The sequence below is a fragment of the Papaver somniferum genome, unplaced genomic scaffold (genome assembly GCF_003573695.1).
Source record: "Papaver somniferum cultivar HN1 unplaced genomic scaffold, ASM357369v1 unplaced-scaffold_21, whole genome shotgun sequence".
Taxonomy (NCBI): Eukaryota; Viridiplantae; Streptophyta; class Magnoliopsida; order Ranunculales; family Papaveraceae; genus Papaver; species Papaver somniferum.
The window spans coordinates 16,854,011-16,873,645 of record NW_020631041.1 but is presented as its reverse complement, the minus strand read 5'-3'; the positions used below and the strand labels follow the sequence as shown (position 1 = coordinate 16,873,645).

The following is a 19,635-nucleotide window of genomic DNA, read 5'->3' as shown; positions in this document are numbered from 1 at the left end:
AATATAGTTAAAATAAATATACAAACATAACAGCAAAATTTAATCACAACCTTGTGGTTTGGGGTTAAGTTAGTGCACCTGAGGTGGTGAGTTCGACCTCCGCTTCATACAATTTTTTGGAAAAATAACCTTAAAGTATGAGAATCGGTGCCGTCCAAGTAGTCCTAGTTAGAGTAGGTCCAGTACAACGAACAACGAACGATTTAAGTAAACCAAGCCCAGTTTAGCCAACGAATTTTCTGCCCGAATAAATCACGACTCCGTATATTACGCGGATTATTCGGCCACTCCAGAAAAGCCGCGTACTGAGTGCGGGAATTGAGTCGGACGGGTATGATACGCGTTTCAGTATAATACGGATCAGTTCGCGTATTATATGCCGAATTGCTAACTAGGCGCTGGACAAACCGGAAGTGTAAGAAACAAATATTTTATTAGAAAAACAAATTTTCTCCTGGTAAGCAACAACAACAAATTGGATCAAGTTATCAACAAATATTATCTTTGTTTTCACCTGGTAAGCAACAAAAACAAATTTTATTCAAAAGAACCTAAACACCAATAGCGTGCTCGGATCAAGTTATCAACAGGATTATAGGATAATCCATTTCCAGGAATTGGATTCTCGGAATCAAGATTATAGGATAATCCATTTTTGGTGATGTTTCGTTGGGAGAATCGGGCCCATTCCCTCGGAATTGAATTGTTTGGCTCCCGATTCCCCGAACTGAACGCGCTGTAATATGTGAGAAAAAATAATCTAACATTTGATCTTTCAGAATCTTATTCGTATGTAACTATGTTACCCCAAGTAATTGTCGAAACTGCAACAATAAAATATTGAAAGTAATGATGTTAAAAACATAGATTTCTGATAACTGAAATAAAAGCTCAATTGAAATCAGCAAACAGAGGACATAATCACTTGATCATCCAGTAGTCCTTATCACGATAGTTCATCAATACGCCTCAAAAATGATTGATGCTAACACCATGCGATGGAGTCGTATCCAAGATAAAACTGCCTGTTACAAGTACTGTAAGCACTACAGGAATCGCCCGCTATTACGAATACAACAGCAAATACAAGGAATTTAAAAACCACACAGAGGAATTTAAAGTCCATTGTATGTTGATTTTTCTCGAACAAGTTAGAAAAAGTCACCCTCCGTTCCTGCAAAAATGTTATTATCATTTTTCTCTTCATTTTAGGTAAAATGAAAAAAATAATACTAGCATTTTTATAGAAATAGAGGTAGTATTTTTTTTATCGAGAAATAAAAGTCTCAACTCTGGAGGAATATGTAAAAAATCGTCCTTAAAATGATAATGTTAATCATCTAAGCCCAAAACGATTTTGGTGAACCATAAATAAATAAAGTCGATGTTCAATAATACCAATAAGTATTATAAATACAAAGCTATGTTGTAAAAGACGTTGGGCGAGACGAGACGTCAAGCCCATCGCCTGGTCTGGCCTAGAGCTTAAGCCTTCCTTAGGTGCCGTAGGCGCTCAAAAATAAATAAATAAATATATTTGGTCATGTCTCCTCGCCTTGGCACCTTTTATTTCTAGACGCTGGTCCAGAGTTTAGTGGGTCTGGGTCATATTACAACATAGATAAAAAGTATAAGATTTTCCAAGACATATTTTGTAAAATAATCGTACGTTTTTGGTCATATTATAGGGTCTGGGTCCTAAAACATGCCTTTGATGTGTTTGGATTGTAGACTAACGGAAGACCGTTAGAAGCCCGCTACTTAACCTTTGACTTTAGTCAAATGCTAAGACTGTTTAAAAAGATTAACCCTGTTTTTTATTACAATTGGACACCCAATCTCATCAGTTGATTGTCATGTACTTATGTATAATGACATTATTGGGTTGATGACGTGAGGATAAACCTCTCTTCATTCGTGAGAATCAAACCTCTCTGAGTTCAAATGAACACAATCTGAAAAACAAAGTTCTATTGATTAATAATCTGCTTGATTTTCTCTTACAGACTCGATTAGCTTATAAAGATAGAGACAAAACCAAGCATCTACATCTACAATGCCACCAGATGTTTACATCTAACCCACTCATCACAATTGATAAAGACACCCACTTCTAAGCTAAATACCAACAACAACTAACTACCCCCTTGAGTACGATGTGGGCACTCCAATATTATACTAGGTATATGACATTGATCAGCAGCAGAAAAGTTCTTTTTTTTTGCATATGTGGTTGTCTGATTAGTTTATACAATTATAATTGTCATTACTTCACTTCCAAACTGATCCAAAGCATTGTAGTAGCAGTTCCGAATATTCCTTTACCACTCTTCAAGGGTTTTCCAATTAATGGGGGCAGAGCCGATCCTGAGTCTAGTAGGGCCTTGTGCAAACTTAATCGTAGGGCCTTTTATTTAGTTCAAAAAAAAAATTCCTCAGATAATGTAGTACACATATAAGATTAGAAAAACAAAAATATGACGAGAAAAAGTTGAAAGACTCGTTTTTCACTATGAAGAATCGAATCGTACGTTAAATTAAAATTTTATGGTGAGTTCTAACATATAAGATTAGAAATTTTACATTTAAATGTAGCACAAACATATTCTATATATAAATTCCAAAATAATAATGGTTATCGTATTCACTCTTGGCAATAAAACAATCATGGTGAATAAAAAAAGAGATTTTTTTTTCTTTTTTTTTTATGTTTCTCGAACATATATAAGGGCGATTGGTCAGGCGACGCTGACTTAGTCAATTTCAAAAAATTTCATCGTCTTCTTCGATTAATTTCTCTTCTTCTGTTTAGATTTGTTCATATTCTATGTTATTATAATCTTTTCTTAATCCTTATCTTCCCAATGATCTAATTGTTTTAATAGTTTCTCTTAGATTTCTTTCTCCTATTTAGATTTTCAAAACCCTAGTTTCTGTTGGTCTAGTCTTATCAGATCAATCTTCTTTTTTATTCATCTATCAATTGATTACTTTTGAGTTTAAATTTGCTTATTGATTTTGATTTAAATCTCTGTATTTTCTTCTTTGGTTAATCTTATTACAATCAATTTTCTAATCCTTTTAATTTCTTATCTTTTCTGATTAGGTTATGAGATGAGGTAGGCGGCAGCATCGGGTTCGGTTTTCATCATCATAAGATTAAACAAGAGATAGATGAATTATTTGATTAATAGAGGTCTCTTCCGGGTATGGTTCATTGCTCCCATAAAAGCTATTTTATTGGTTTGATTGATTTTTCTCTGAAGATTGTGCTTGGATGTTATTCTTAGCATTCTGAGATCCTACTTCTTGTAGGGATTTGTTTTTTAATGAATTGGTATCACAACTTCTGAACTTAGACTAACATCTTGGTTGAATTATTAAGAGATTTTATTTCCCTTGGATTGTGCTTAGGCTAATAATTTCATGTTCTCTAGACTTATAGGTTCTTCTTGTTTCTTGCTTTGTTTGAAGAATTCTAAGGGTTTGTCTTTGGAAATTGCTAGTACCAGTTTTCCCAATTGAATAGTGCAAGTTTAATATTGGATAATAATTTTGAAGATTAAAGTAACAATTATTTTTTAATAATTCCTGATTATACTAATGTTTCAACCTATCTAGAGAGCAGTTTTGATCATAATTCTTGTAACACTTGGCAATTTTAGATGCTAGAAATCTTGGGTCTGTTATTTCTGCTGATAGTATGTTGGTCTGTGGAGTACAATTTTTGTTTTTGGGTAAGCTAAATACAGACTACTCAGAGAAGATACATTGAATTGGGATGCAAGTAAATTTATTTATGTTTCTTCTTTTACATTTTATAAATAGATGCTTCATATTTTATGAGTCTCTTAGTTCTTTTTCTTCAATAGAAAGCTTCTCTCTATTTTGTTTTTTTCATTAGTCTGTGTTCTTTTCAATTCTGAGTGATTATGGTTGTGCCTGAAGATAATGTGAGGGTTCTAGATCTAGATGAAGATGTAGAAGAATTTATCTTTTAGGTTAGCAGGTTTGATGTGTGATCAATATCGTAACTACCACAAAACTTCAGTTAAGCATCATTTGAACAGAGTGTGTACAATTAACTCTGCTGACTTTAAGCTAGCTAAGCCTTTTATCCAAGGGATGGAGGGTTTCTTAAATCTTTTTGTTATCATGTTCAAGAAAGTTCTGACCTGGATTTGGCCATGGCTGCTAGGTCAACTTTGCTTTTTGGTCAGCTTCTTGCAGTTCAGCCCTTGGGTGAGCTGGAATCTGTATTTGACTAGTGTCTTGCCCGTGCATTGCACGAGGATAAATTAATGTAACTCGATCATCTTCTCTGTATTTTTATTTTTGTTGAAAATGTAGAGATGGGTCGTTCTTATTGTGTCAATCTTAGCATCTACTTTCATAGATTTCGCAGAGTATTATAAAATCGATAGTTGTAGGAAAAAATTTATTTCCAGTTATTAGTTGGGTTATTATATTAGCTGAAAATATAGAGATTGCAGAGTATTAGCACGTCAGATAAAACACAGATAGACAGAAGGCCCAATTTTTTTCCAATCTTCAATAAGTATTTTGAAGTTGACAACTAACATAGTTTACAGTTCGGCACTATTAAGTATTGACATCAGGAATCCTACATAATTCACCACCTCTTTCTCAAGAAGTACTCAAATAACGAAACAACTACTAAGAAACAGTTACTTGATATTCATTTTGCGACTACATGGATATTTTCCTCCCTATTTATATCAACGTTTACATTGTTGCTTCTTATTACATGAACATGGCGGCAAATTTTATACAGATCCTATCACCGCACACTACAAACTGTCTGTTGTTGTAGATGTCTTTCCGACCCAGAGACTCCATCTTTGCTTACGTCCCCACTATCACCATAACCACCTCCACCACCATCGCCGCTGAAATAATAAAAAAAAATAGTTATTCCAGTTCGGTTAGTGACATCTCAAAACAACATGAACTGAGAATTTTAGATGTTTTGTCTCGAAGTGTTTTACTTTGTGATTTCACCTGATATAATGAAGAAATATGCATTTATCTCACTCGCTCATAAGCATAAATTACTAACAATTAATAGATAGTCTTGCCACTGGTAAGTGACCATGAAAGCATGTCAATATATTCAAAAAAATCATTTGAACCTGATGACTACAGAAGGCAAGATCAAAAACACTATCAACAAAATTCACTATCAACATTTTTTTTCTTAACCTAGCTACTTGGCTGACAACGATTATATTACAATCAAAAACACAAATTTCATAAATATGGGATAAGAATAATGAAAGTTATGCGACAGTGGCTTACCCAAATTGACAACATTAATGCAAATAACAGTGTTCTCGTAACTTGAACTGGGTTAGTATAAATACATCTTACCGGATATGCTTCTAAAAGCACAAAAGAGTAGATGTACAACCACTAACACATTCCAGTTAGGAATTCAGTATTATCCCTTGAGACCATGTTGACTATTAAGCATGCAGGAGATCTTCCATCTTCTTGAATGAAGTCTTCCGTTCCTTTCGAAGATGCTCACCCGCGGCGAGACAACTAACAAAACCTAGCCTTACTAAAACACTCATCAAAACAAATTTCACCATAAATTTCATTCTTATGTAGCATAATTAATTGAAATCATGGTCATCAAAGAAGTTTTAGCAACCGAGAAATTGAGCTTTAGCAGTACGTGTATATGGAAATTACCTTTTAAGAATCTTTGTTTTTGTCAATCATTTGTTGTTTTGAGGAATAATAACTATAAGTAACGCAAAATGCATGATTTTACGCAAAATGCAAAACGAAGCAATGTCAGTGGAGAAACAAACAATTGCTGAAGTGAACTTAATGGTTATGTCATCAAGACATCAACAAAATTGCAAATTGATCAAACAGGTAGTTAATCAACTAAGAGTATGTTACAAAAATAAGAAGAACATGTTTAAATTTTAGCAAAAAAATTAAATAGAAATCGGCCTAAAAGAAAACCTAATCGATAATGAGATTTTTTCTACCTTGCATAAGACAAAAAAAAAATCACATAGATTAGATAATTAAATGGCGAGTAAACAATGACTTCAAATGTACCTAGTACTGTAAAAAACAGTAGTTGGAGACACATATTGTAATAGAGTGATGTCCTACTAATGTTTTACTTACTCAGAATTTAGTTCATCTCAATCAATACAGTGTATATATTTCATAGCAAGCATACAGCTTTTTCAAAATTGAGCATAAACATTCAAATATGATGAAATTATTAAAAAATCTATAACTTGACTAAAGGGTGAAAATTATCCACCTACAGGTCAAAAGACAAAAGTTACATTGTATAAATACTTCACCAAATGAAGCGTTTAGCAAAAATAATGAATCTAGCATATTGTAAGTTCCAGAATCCAGATACCTCATGGTGTTTTCAAGGTAGACCCCGTCGTGAAAATCATCACCTGCCACATCAACATACAAAGAAGCTACTTCACCTATCAAGGAAATATACACAGTTACTGTTTGTTGCAAAACCTCTTTAATATAGCAGTATACGCACAGACAAATAAATAAAAAGTAAAATGCAAGTAAGGAAAAACTCTAAGAAGAAGTGCTTAAGGCCCCAATTGAAGAAAACAGAAGCAGGGATACAACCCTAAACATGTCCGCAATATGACTATAGCGTGTGTAATGCTTCCCACACTAAAGGTTCCTGATCTATCAATATCAAGAAAATACATGAAGGGAGATTAGCTAGCTTTAAGATTAAAAGTGAACACACTAAAAGAACAGTTAACTCTTTAGCTTACAGATGAAACGAAAAAAAACTGATTAAAAATCCTAACAAAAAATTCAGAAGATATTGAATGATTATAAGGAAACTTTAACAAAAAAAAAAATCAAATAGATGAACGGAAAAAATTTGGATAAGGGGTCGGATTTTCTAATACCAATACAAATATTTTGTTGTTTTAATTGAGCGTCTATATGTGTTGTTGTTCTTTCCCTCCATTACTCCATTACACGATAGAGATAAACCTTGCAAAAACCAAAGATGAAAAAATGAATACCAATACAGAACAATAGAACAAAGAAAAAGAAATCATTAAGAGTTAGAACACACAGGAGAACGAAGAAGAAAAGTAGGATGCGGGAAATAGAAGAAGAAATAGGGTTTGCGTAGAAGAATTATGGCTTGGAGAGTAGATAACAACGGTTGCGTGGAGCAATGGGTCTGTGTGATGTTTATCCAAAATTGAAAAATAAATTAAAATCCTCTATTCCTATTGGTCGGGGATCAGGAGCTCTAGAATTCAAGCTTTTGGCCTAACTTTCATTCTGGAGCCATTATTTCGACCTCAAATTATATATACAATTTGGTTTGGGATAAAACTCTAATGCCTGTCCAACTAACTATCCCAACTGCTCTCATTAACAAAGGCAAAGCTACGGAGATTATAGAACAGTTTGGTAAGATTGAATCTGTGGAAACTCCTATGGGGAACTTTTATGAAGCAAAGGTTATGGTGCCTTTAAAGTCTCTAATGGCCAAGAAAGTGGTTTTCAACACTTCTGGGAAAACTTATACTATGTCTGCTTTTTACCCCAAGTTACCTTTTCATGCTTGCACAAAATGTTTTGTATTGTATCATGATGAAGTCAAGTGTGAGGAAATCCAGTATATAATTTTTGTGAGAGCTCTACCTGCTGCTTCATCTAATGCTACTCATGTTGCTTTATCTAAGGTGGTTTCTGAAAAGGGGAAAGTTCTGGTGTTTCAAAGAAGACTATGATCTCTGCTTCTGCTGGCTCGGGTTCCCCTATTGATGCAGCTGCACAAACCTCGGCTTGTGCATTTAGTCTTCAGCCAATTGGTAATGTACAAGGTTCATGTTCTCATACTCTACCTTTACTGTCTGCTGTTTTACCGCCTTTTCCTTCTGTTGCTGCTTTGACTATTAAGGATCCTAGTTCATCTCCTGTTAATGGATTTGCTCAGTCCTCTTCTTGTCCTTTGATTTTATCTCCGAATATCTCTACTTCTGCTGAGCATGGTTATTCATGATAGAAATGGTAAAAGATCTAGGCCGAATGTTGAATCTGTCTTTGTTGGTTCTAGTTCGAGTTCCTCTGCTTCTTTTATGGTTCCTACTCCCTGCTGGCCTCATTTGGTATCTTTACCACCTTTCTCTCCTCCCATTGGGGTTTCTTTCAATATGGGTAGAAGTAGTGTGTTGGGTCCGGAAATTTTAGAATCTAATGTCTTTTAGTCAGCTTCTTGTACTACTATTTATCAAACTATTTTCACTATCTCTGGAGTTATGTTTAGCTCTTCCACTGAACTTAGTTATACTTCAGATATGATTGTCAATCAGTCTTCGGAGATTTTAGGGTCAAGCAGTCAAGTTTTAGATAGTTGTCTGGATAAAGAAGTTGTCTATGAACCTACTCATATCACAGTTTTACCTCCTGAGCCTCTTATCACTGAAGAAGAATTTGAAAATGAAGTAAATCACATGATGATGGATTCTATGGACTCTATGGATGTTGAGCCTGCCTCTGCTCATAACCTTGTAAGTTTTCTTTAAACCTTTAATCTAATCAGTATTTTATTTGTCGTTTTCTTCTTGCTTAATAATTTATATTAGTTTAGAACCATGAAATTTCTTTGTTGGAATATGAATGGTTGCTGCTCGGATAAAAAATGGCTTCATGCGTTAAACATTTATAAGAAATTTAAACCCAAAGTAATTTGTCTATTAGTAACTATGGTAGACACTGAAACAATACATAAGTTTAATCATCATCTTCCTTATGATTCGTGGTATGTGGTACCTTCTGTTGGTAAATCTGGGGGTCAAGCTTTAGGATATTTTGCAAATTCTAATATTGAAGTGATTGGTAATGCATTTAACATGATTCATATCGTCTGTGATATAACTCCGGCTATCATAAATTGTATGGTTTCTTTCATCTATGGTTCTCTGAATGCTCTAGGTTTAAGAAATCAATGGAATTACTTAAATCATATGTATGAAGATGGAAATAGACCTTGGATTTTATTAGGTGATTTTAACTTTATATTGCATGCTTCGGAAAAGCAGGGTGGTAATCCTGAAAGTTCTTTTGCTCCGGATTTTGTTCGAAATAGCTTAACTCAGTTAAAAATGAATGAAAATTTTTCTTTCGGAAATCCTTTTACTTGGTGTAATCGAAGGTTTAAGAATCCGTCAGAATTGATTTTTAAAAAACTAGATAGGGATTTTATGAATGGTAAATGGGTCTCGGTTCTGCCTCATACTAGGGTAACTAATCTAGGAAGGAATTTTTCTGATCATATTCCTATCTTATTAAAGTGTTTTCATTATGAACAAGGTCTTAATATTCCGTACAAGTTCTTTAAATGTTGGCAGCTAAGCCCTGACTTTAAGAATGTGCTTATTAATTCCTGGAACAAAGGAGCTAATGGTTCGCCAAGTTTTATTGTTGCTGGTAAGCTTAAAAATCTTAAGCAAAACCTTAGCAAATGGAACTTAAATTCTTTCGGTCATATTAAATCTACTATAGCTAAGTTAAATTTTGAAATTGAGAAGATTCAGTCTATGCCCTATACTCCATTGATAGGTACTTATATTTTGAATTATTCTAAGCAACTAGATTTCTGGTATGAGATTGAAAACTCTTTTTATAAACAAAAATCGAGAATTGACTACTTTACTCAATATGATAAGAATACAAATTTCTTTCATAACTCAGTTAAGCTTAGGAAGTACTTTAAGAGATAATCAGGGTAATTGGTTGGAGAGCAGAGAGCTAGTTGTTTCTCTACTATCAAATCATTTTAAAGGTATTTATACTTCTTATTTGCCAAGTAATGTTGATATTGATGAAGTCTTCAAAGATGTTATGCCAATTATTACAGAAGAAATGAATGCAGACTTAGTAGCAATTCCTAATATTGAAGAAATCCACTCTACTGTAACGATATGGCTCCTTGGAAATCTCCGGGACCTGATGGTTTTTTCCAGGGGGTTTTTCAGGGATAATTGGGAGGAAGTTTCAACTGAGGTTATAAATCATGTTCAATCTTTTTTTCGCAATAAGTTTCTTCTCAAACAGTTAAACCATTCTTTCATTGCGTTTATTCCAAAGGTAAATAACCCTTCCTATCCTAATGATTTTAGACCTATTAGTTTAACTAACAATATTTATAAAATTATTTCAAAAATTTTAACAAATCGTTTAAAACCTCTTCTTGATTCTCTTATTTCCCCTTTTCAATCTGCATTTATAGCAAATAGACAGATTCGGGACAATATCATAATTAGTCATGAAATCTTGCATTCTTTTAAAACTAAAAAGAGAAAAAATAACAAAAGTGGTTTTATGGCCATTAAACTAGATCTTTCGAAAGCTTTCGATAGACTAGAATGGTCCTTCATAATTTCTGTTTTTAAAAAGCTTGGTTTTTCGGAAGACTGATGCCAAATGATATATCAATGTATTAGTACGGTGCCTTATTCAATTTTAGTTAACGGCTTGCCGGGAGAGGTTTTTTATCCTATTAGGGGTATTAGTCAGGGAGATTGCTTATCTCCTTATATTTTTATCATTTGTATGGAAACTTTATCTCAGCTATTACTGAAAGGTGAAAATGATAAAATTATCCAAGGTTTTAAATTGAGGAAAAATAGTCCCTCGATTTCTCACTTATTTTTCGCAGACGACTGCATGCTTTTCTTAAAAGCTTCTTTAGCTTATGCAAGAAGTCTTATGAAGATTATAAACATTTTTGCGAAGGCCTCGGGTCAAGCTATCAACTTAGAGAAATCTGGTTTTTTCACTAGCAGTAAGATGCATCATAAACATGTGAAGTTACTTTCAAAAACTTTGGGGATTAAATTTCTGAGTAGTTCTGAAAAGTATCTTGGTACTCCTTTATTTGTTAAAAGGGATAAAACTAAGATGTTTCAGTTCCTTATTGAAAAGTATCTTAATGGTGCTGGTAGAACAGTAGTTACTAAGCATGTTCTTTCTAGCTTAGCTGTTTATCATATTTCGTGTTTTCCTTTTCCTAAAAAAATTAATTTTAAAATTGATTCGATTTAGAGAGTTTTTTGGTGGTCAAAGAAAAACCCAAGACGAGCTGCTTATTTTCACTCTTGGAATGATATTGGTAAGTCTAAATTAAGTGGTGGTTTAGGTATTAGAAACTCTTATGCTACTAACATGGTTTTTATTGCTAAATTCGGTTGGAGAATCTGTAAAAATCCAGATCAGTTGGTTTCTAGATTTTTAAGAGATAAGTATTTTCCTAATCAAAACTTATTGGAAATATATAAGGCTGTTGATAGTTCTTCTTGGATCTGGAAAGGTATGGTAAAGGGTTTGGCTTTCTTAAAAGCTAATATTGTGAGTAAGATTAATGATGGAACTTCTACGAAAATCTGGTCTTCTAATTGGTTGCTTGGTAGTAATTCTCCTCCAGTTTTGATTAGTCCAAATTTTGATGATTACACTTTTGTTAGTGAACTTATAGATGCTCAGAATAACAATTGGAATTTAGGGCTTCTCAGTTCTTTGTTTCTCCTGATGATGTTATAAAGATTAGGTCTTTAAGAGTCAATATTAGAGAAAAAGATAGTATTATGCAGGCTCATACAAAAAATGGTGAGTTTACTATTAAGACAGCTTACAAAGTTTATATGAATGAGTCTAGTTCAGTTGAAGAAGCTTCATTTTGGAAAAAAAGTTTGGTCTTTAGATTGTCTTCCAAATATTAAATTCTTTATCTGGAAAGTTTTCGCACATATGTTACCAGTAAATTCAACCCTTGTGCTTTATAATCCTGTTGTTGATGACTGCTTCCCATTATGTAGAAATGATGTTGAATCTGTTATGCACCTGTTTTTTCTTTGCCCTATTGCATCTCATATTTGGTTTGCTCTATCTCTGCAATATTTAGTGGTTACTGATTATGATTGGATTGAAGATATATTTCTGTGGTGGTTTGATAAAATCTTGGGTATATATCCTTATGCTGTAAACTGGCCAAGCATTGGAGCTACTGTTATGTGGTGTGTCTGGATTAAGATGTGATGTAGTGTTTAGAAATGTTTCGATAAATCTTGACAGAGTTATTGTGGATGCTAGAAGACTAATTAACACTTATATTGCTCCTCCTTTGCCTAAAAAATCTATAAGATTGGATGTTAGAACTTATATTCAGGTTGTTGATCATATTATGTTTGTTGATGGATCTTTAAAGAATTTTAATATGGGTGTTGGTATTATTCTTTGTGATAATGCAGGAAGAATAAAACAATCTAGAGCGGATTTTGGATTGATTTCAGGTGTTGTTGGTGCTGAGACAACATCTCTAATTTTGGTTATCTCCTTGGCATTGGAGATGAATCTATCCAAAGTCCAGTTTGTTAGTGATTGCCTTCAGTTGGTGGATTTTGTTAATGAAGGCAAGGGTGCAATAGATTGGAAATGCATGCATTGATCTGTTGGAGGAGTGCCGGATTTCCTTTTCTAGTTGTAATAGTTATAAAGTTTTTATAATAAGCGTCCTAAGAACAAACTAGCTGACCGCCTTGCACGTCAGGCTAGAAAGTTTAGTTTGAAAAATATTTGGGTTTCTTCTCCTCCTTTTTTGGACAGTTTGTTGAGAAAAGAACCTTTGGATGAAGTTTGTAATTTTCTTTTAAGTTAATGCAATGGTGTGTTTCTCAGCAAAAAAAAATAAAAAAGAGATAGAAAGAAGAGGCGCCGTATCGACTTCTAGACTTCTAATGCGTCTTTTTCTCCGTTGCTCAAGTTTTTTGAGTCAAAGGTATAATGTACGAACTTCTAGACTTCTAGTGCGTCTTTTCAAGTTTTTTGTTGCAAGGACATAATGTCGTTTAACTAGTTTGTAAGGGTATTTTTGTAAGAAATTTGACAATCAAAATTAGTCTACCACCCTAACATAACAACAACATGTTTCATGATCTAGATCCTAATATGCCTAAAAATATAGGATTCTTTTACAAAATATCTCATTTTCAAACTCTTTTACAAAAAACCCAATCGTAAAGAAAAATACATGATAAAACCCAAAAAATGTTATAAATAGATGACATTTGAATTGTGGCCGCCCACCACTTGATCAAGCAGATGCAACCAGTTGAGATATACATCACTACAAGAGACAAATACTAAGAGCATCTCCATTGGGACATTCTCAACTTTCTATTAACTAGGCCACATAGGATTTATACGGTTTTTAATCAAAATCCTTCTCCAACGGGAATGTGAGGGCTAAATGTGACACAAAATTGGTTAAAAAGACCAAATCAATAATTCCTAGGTGAAAAAGACATGTAAAATTTGATACTGTTTAAATGGACGAGAATGTAAAAATAGTCATGATGTAAACAGTTTCATCCTACTCATTTTCAAATACTTTTTCTTATTTTTAATTTACACCAGGATGCATCCAGTTTCATCTTCGCTCTTTTTTAAGTCTAAGTCAGGATGAATCCAGTTTCATTCTTGCTATTTTTTTGGTGTTCATTTCACCCATAGTATTTTTTACTCGTCCATTAGAACCATGTTTTAAAAATATTTGGACAAATGACCCATTTTCCATAAATGTGAAGGTAATGTGGAAGGTAGTTACACTAACATCCTCAAACTCATCCTCTAGTTTTAGAGGTTCTTTTAGAGAATGTAAACATCCTAGTCACCAATATCTATGGTTGTTAACATATGGATTAAATATTTACTTTTAAAATCAAGGGTTTAAAAAATTCCTAACCAACGTAGAAATATTTATGGTTGGAAACTATCTTTCTGATATTCCTAAAATTATGAAAATATTAGACTTTAAGTTCTCAAAGGATGTGTTCTTACATGAACATGTAGGAAGCACACCAGAACCCGTTGGAAATGCTCTAAACAGCTGATCCTTATCCAACGTGATCAGGCTTAACTAAGTAAAGCCACTTGGACTTCCAGATGGTAGGTTAATGTAAAATAGTCCAATACATTCGAAACTATATAAACCCTTTCATGGGTTATTTATGTAATGTAATTTTAGCACTGAAACGTAGAAAATGGTTGCACGGACGCTATATTTTTTGAGCAGTGTCTGCGTTTGATTCGCGTTGGACACGGGACGCGTTTGGGCCGCTGACACGACGCTTGTCCACGCACCAATATGACTCGGGTTTGAAGCGTGTTTTTCTTTTTTTCATTTTCATTTAAACTTCTTCTCTTATTTTTACTATTATTAACTAAATGAAGAAAGACAAACATTGAGATCAATCATTTAGGTCTTTATTAGAGTTTTGTAATTGGAAATGACATCATGTATACCTTTGATTGGGCATTTGTTGTTCTAAGAATACATTTTGATTGTGCCATGTGTTTAATAATGATTGATTGCTTGATCTTCGGCGTGTATAAACAAATGATCTCTTCTTTTCTTTTGAAATTTATACACATGTAACATCATTTTCTAATTTTTAGGATTGAAACACTTGACTTTGCTGTATAAATATATGATTGTATATATAAATAAATATATATACGTGTGAGCGTCCTAGTTTTTTGAGAATTTTGTAATGTCCGCGTCTATGCACCCAGGTAGAAATGAAATAACATTTCTCCCTTACCAAATGATTTTGAAATGTTTAATCAAATTTTTTTGATAAACAAATGTTTAATCGATGGACACTGCCAATTTGCACAGAGCTCGAGTTGATGCTGATAGTTTGCGTCTTTGGGGAAAGATCAAAGATGTTCCACTTTGCTTTTTCCGATTAGCAGCAGCCGTTTTTACTAGATAAAGATGAATAAGAAACGATGAAGGAGAATGGCCATTAAGCAAATCTGGTTTGTGAAAGATCACAGGGTCATGAAGAGTTTATAAGCTAGATGGAAACAACGAGTATCTTTTTAGTTTCCAAAAAGTATGAAAGTGATTAAACCAAAACTGATTTTCCCGTAGATATTGTTTCAAGGATCTTTGAATTTCGGTAAGCATGAAGATCCGCCACAACTGATTTCCCAGCGGTGATATTTTGATCAATTTTTGAATTTCCCAACAGTAGGAATAATAACTACAATGAATGCTATAATTTAGGCGTTGAGTATGGACAAAACTGAATCGCAAATTCGCAATAACTATTGGTAAATATTGGATTTACCTGAAGATATTTTCGGAAATATTGCTGGCCATGAACAAACCCCGTGAAAATTGGATTATTTTTTAAAATTAAACTGACCGTAAAAAATGGATTGTTTTTTTATTTTAAATAAATTATTTTAACCAAATTAAATAAAAAGGATAATATAGTCACGAGTAATGTTGTCCCGCACAACAGTGCGTGGAGGAGTTATAAGCTAGCGGGTTCAAATTCGTTGGATGATAATATTATTTGCAAATCTAACCATTGGTGATGACTGTACAATTGTCATAAGATATAATTGTAAATAAACCCTTTACCTTAATTTAATAAATTTATTACAGCCTTGTAGATTATTATTTTTCATTTATAATGACGTCTTCCTCTTCCCCTTTCAACCCAATATATAAAGTTCCGTGAGGATGTTAAACCCAATCACAAATTATTGAAGATCGGTCTGTTAATGTGAAAACAAAGTGCATAAGAAGATCAAACCCGTACATGTTGAAGTACAAACGACTAATGTTGATGTTATATATATGAACACTTCAAATCATTAATTTCAATTTTGTACTTAATTTTAATTTGTTTTTATTTTCCATTGATTGTGAGTGAGTTTAATAGTATGTTGATAGTTGAATAAGATTAACGTTGATGTTGATGTTCAAATATAATAATAAGTGAACAAATTTAAATTCATTGTAATTGAACCTAGATTTTTAGTGCTTTTGAATTTTGGGTCGATATCGGTGGTGCTATCGGCAGAGGGTAGGAGTGCAGATGGTGGTAGTAAAGAGAATACACAGGATCTGGTTACTTAAACTCGAATTTAATTAGTGGGTTTGCGGTGTTTCAAAAAATAAATAAAAAATTAATGGGTTTGCAGGTGGTGAAGATCAAAATTAGTGTTGTAGTAGACGAAGGGTTTGAGTAAGGTGGAATACTAATAATAGATTAAGCTGGAGGATCTATTAAAAATTATTCACACTTCCAAAATGGCCCCAGTTGTCACTTTTTAAAAGAAAAAGTAAAATAAAGATATCTTCTCCATCCATTTCACATCCAACGGCTGTCTACCTGCTAGCTTATAACTCTTCCCCGAACGACAGTGCGGGATAGCACGATGCGAAATTTAAATTCAATCTAAGATTATTGATCTTAACCGTAGATCTTATACTTTGGGCCACACATATATACCATTTTAATGATAGGTTTCTGAAAAAGAGAGGAACCAAACTTGGGTTCCTCAGAAATTTCCACGTTAATTAACATATGTTGCTAGTGCTTTGAACGTATAACATTCTTTTCAACATGTAATACGTGCCTACTGAAAATAGAAAACAAGGAGGTTGAATAACCTGGCTAAATTAGGGCATATGCTACTTTACTGGGGCCTACAGATTACTTCATCTAACCAATTCAATGACAAGGAGTGTCTAATATTTATGTAAACTACCAAAATTACCCTCAAAAAATATTAATATTACTAAATTATCCCCATCAATCCTTAATAAACCTAACTAACAAAAATCAGTTTTTATTTTTCACATAAAAACCGATTCATCTCCTCCTCCACTCCCTCTTTTTCCATTTTTTTCAAACCAAAAATCGTCGATGATCGACGACGATTAATCGTTTCTTTCTTCTATAAAATGTCGAAACCAACAACAAGAATGAAGTATGCTACTAACAGGAATTATTCTAGCGACGACGATCCCGGACTTGTTGAAGCGATTCAAAATAGAACGAGGGAAGTGCAAGAACAATCCGAAGCCACTCGTATCGCACAGGAGGAAGAAATGGGTTGAATCAGGTACTTTTCTATCAACCTAATCCTCTAAACTAGGTTTTAGTAACATGATTTAGGTTAGAAATCGAGAATTTTAAAATAAAAAAATTTCAGTGTTCACAGAATCGGATTATGTTAGTCATGAAGTAAACCGATTCTTATTAGAAACGGATTTTGCTCATAAACTTATAGCCCGATTGTTCTGTATGTGAAAAGGAAACGGGGAACGTTATTGTATAAATAGCCAATGTTCCTGGATCTTTTTTTTTTAGGAATCAATTACATATGTCTGCAAAAAAACCGATTGTTTAGTTTAGAAACGAACTTTATATGTATATCGAGTAAACCGATTCCAGGAATCGGTTTACATTAGGACATAACAAAACCCGGTTGTGGATTGCATTATGTTAAGAATCGGGTTTTATATGTATATCGAGTAAACCAATTATTTACCATGACTTTAAAAATGAATTGTATTCCATTGTTTTTTGTCGCTTAAATCCGTATTCTATAGGCAAAAAAATCAAGCCGAAAATAAATATATGAGGAAACATGACCATGCTACTCCTAAGCCTTTGGGACCTCGTCAAAAAGGAGGTAAAAATTTGAATGCTTCTCACGGAAGGGCCACGGGGAGTAAAGCCAAAGGGACCAGCATCAATGACCCACCATCTCAAGCGGAGCAACCAACACATGAAGAACCTGATTCTGATACACCTACTGAACAAGAAGGTGGTGAGGAGGAGAGGAATGAAGAACAAAGTGGTGCAAAGGAAGGTGGTGAAGAAGAAAGTGATGAGAGTGAAAGTGAAGAAGAAGAAGGTGGCAAGGAAGGTGGTGAATAAGAAAGTGATGAGAGTGAAAGTGATGAAGATGCCCGTGGCAAGAAAGGTGTTGAAGAAGAAAGTGATGAGAATTAAAGTGATGAAGGTGCCCGTAGAAAGAAAGGTGTTGAAGAAGAAAGTGATGAGAGTGAAAGTGATGAAGGTGAAAGTGATGAAGAAGAAGGTGACGAGGAAGGTGATATAGAGATAAGAGAAGTCGTTCAAGAACAAGAAGGAGACCCTAAAGGAAAACCCGATTGTGATGAAGAAAACTCCCGTAACTTTGAAGCCAAGAATCGGTTTTCATCAACCAATATGTAGCCCGATTGCTAAGAAGAAAAGTTCTGTAACTCTTAGAATCGGTTTACATGTACACAAATGTAATCCGATTTTTTTGAAGAAAAGTTCTGTAACTTTGACATGTGCATTAAAAAATCCCGATTGTTGAGAGGCACAATTTATATGATTTTGTAAGAACACAATCGGTTTATGTAGACATACATAAAATCCGATTGTTTGATTTGAATTTGAAAAAAATAGCCGTTGAGTCCTTATCTATATAAGGACAACCTCTTTCACCAACTCCCGTATCACACACTTAGCCTAGAAAATGGAACGGGAACCGCAGGGAGATTTATGTCTCGTTAAATCCTTTGCTAATACGTTTCGTGAACGTCCGAATGAAATCTATTCAATTTTTTGGAAGAGAGTTAAAGAGTTATTTTATGGTCATACCGCGAATCCTAACAACCGCAAATGGAGAGACTTGGCATTTCGATTCCAATACATTAAAGGGTCAATGCGAGAGTACGTAGTAGTTAGAAATATGGTGTACCACTATCATCCAAGAGCTCCTCTTAGGGAAAAAGTGAGTAATACTATCATTTTTATACCCATGTCAACTACACTAGTTTCACATACTAACATATAAAAATTCATTGAATTTCAGCTGGAATGTTTCAACGGGCTATGGAGAATTCGTAATGGGGAAAGAAAGTTCATTCACCACAAAGAATATACGACGTTGTACCGACGTGCTCGGAGGTTCATTGATGAGCATTTGATGTGTCAAATTCTAAAATTCCCATACTGAGTCCTATATATATATGTAGTGGGCTAATTTCATAAACTATGTAATGAATATTTTGTTTCTGAAAGTAAAGCATAATCGGTTTACATATGCATCACAAAAGCCCGATTTTAGGAATCGGTTTATGTGGTTATTGATTAAAATACGATTCTGGGTTTACATCTTCCTAAGCGTAAAACTCAACCCAGAATCGGGTTACAAATGCACTAACATAAACCGATTCTGGATCGAGTAAAAATTAAATTTTTTTCACAAGTTTTGATTCTCGATTAATGAAAGTTAATTTCAGGATTAACGTGATTAAACATTATTTAATAATCCAAATTAACACTAATTTAATAAGGGTATATTGGGCATTAATATAAATATTGGATAAAGGGTTTCTATGAATTTTCTCCCAATGACCCTATTTTGTCATGTAGTTATAGGGCCCAATTAAGTGGCATAGGCCCCAATTTAGCCAGGTTGAATAATAGTATAAGGAAAAAAAGATCTTTCCAAATTAATCTTGTTCTATATATGGGCCCAACATAGCACAAAATACACTCAACCTTGTAAAAAGTACCACCACCAATAGCACAACCTCCACGGTCGCCAACATCAGCACCATCACAACCACAATGATCACCCACCAACACTACCATTATTAGCGTCACCATCACTACCTCTGCACCCACCACCACCACCATCATCGTCGTCGCGACCACCAGCACTACCGTCATTGTGACTATCACCACTCAATACCACCTCCACCAT

The 19,635-nt window shown here is 33.9% G+C and overlaps 1 protein-coding gene across 1 annotated transcript; it reads left to right on the top strand.

Annotated features, from left to right (window-relative positions):
- Positions 1 to 17,507: 17,507 nt before the first annotated feature.
- On the top strand, positions 17,508 to 18,110 carry LOC113339691 (neurofilament light polypeptide-like). Its single transcript, XM_026584926.1, has 2 exons — positions 17,508 to 17,757; positions 17,968 to 18,110. Exons 1-2 carry the CDS (start codon positions 17,508 to 17,510, stop codon positions 18,108 to 18,110), a joined length of 393 nt encoding a protein of 130 aa, XP_026440711.1.
- The last annotated feature ends 1,525 nt before the right edge of the window (positions 18,111 to 19,635 follow it).

What these genes read in the sequence shown, in the direction of transcription:
- LOC113339691 (XM_026584926.1), top strand. Translation starts at nt 17,508, where the DNA reads ATGAGGAAACATGACCATGCTACTCCTAAGCCTTTGGGACCTCGTCAA. An exon ending in GGAAGGTGGTGAAGAAGAAA is followed by an intron (nt 17,758 to 17,967) that starts GTGATGAGAGTG and finishes AAAGTGATGAAG; the next exon opens with AAGAAGGTGACGAGGAAGGT.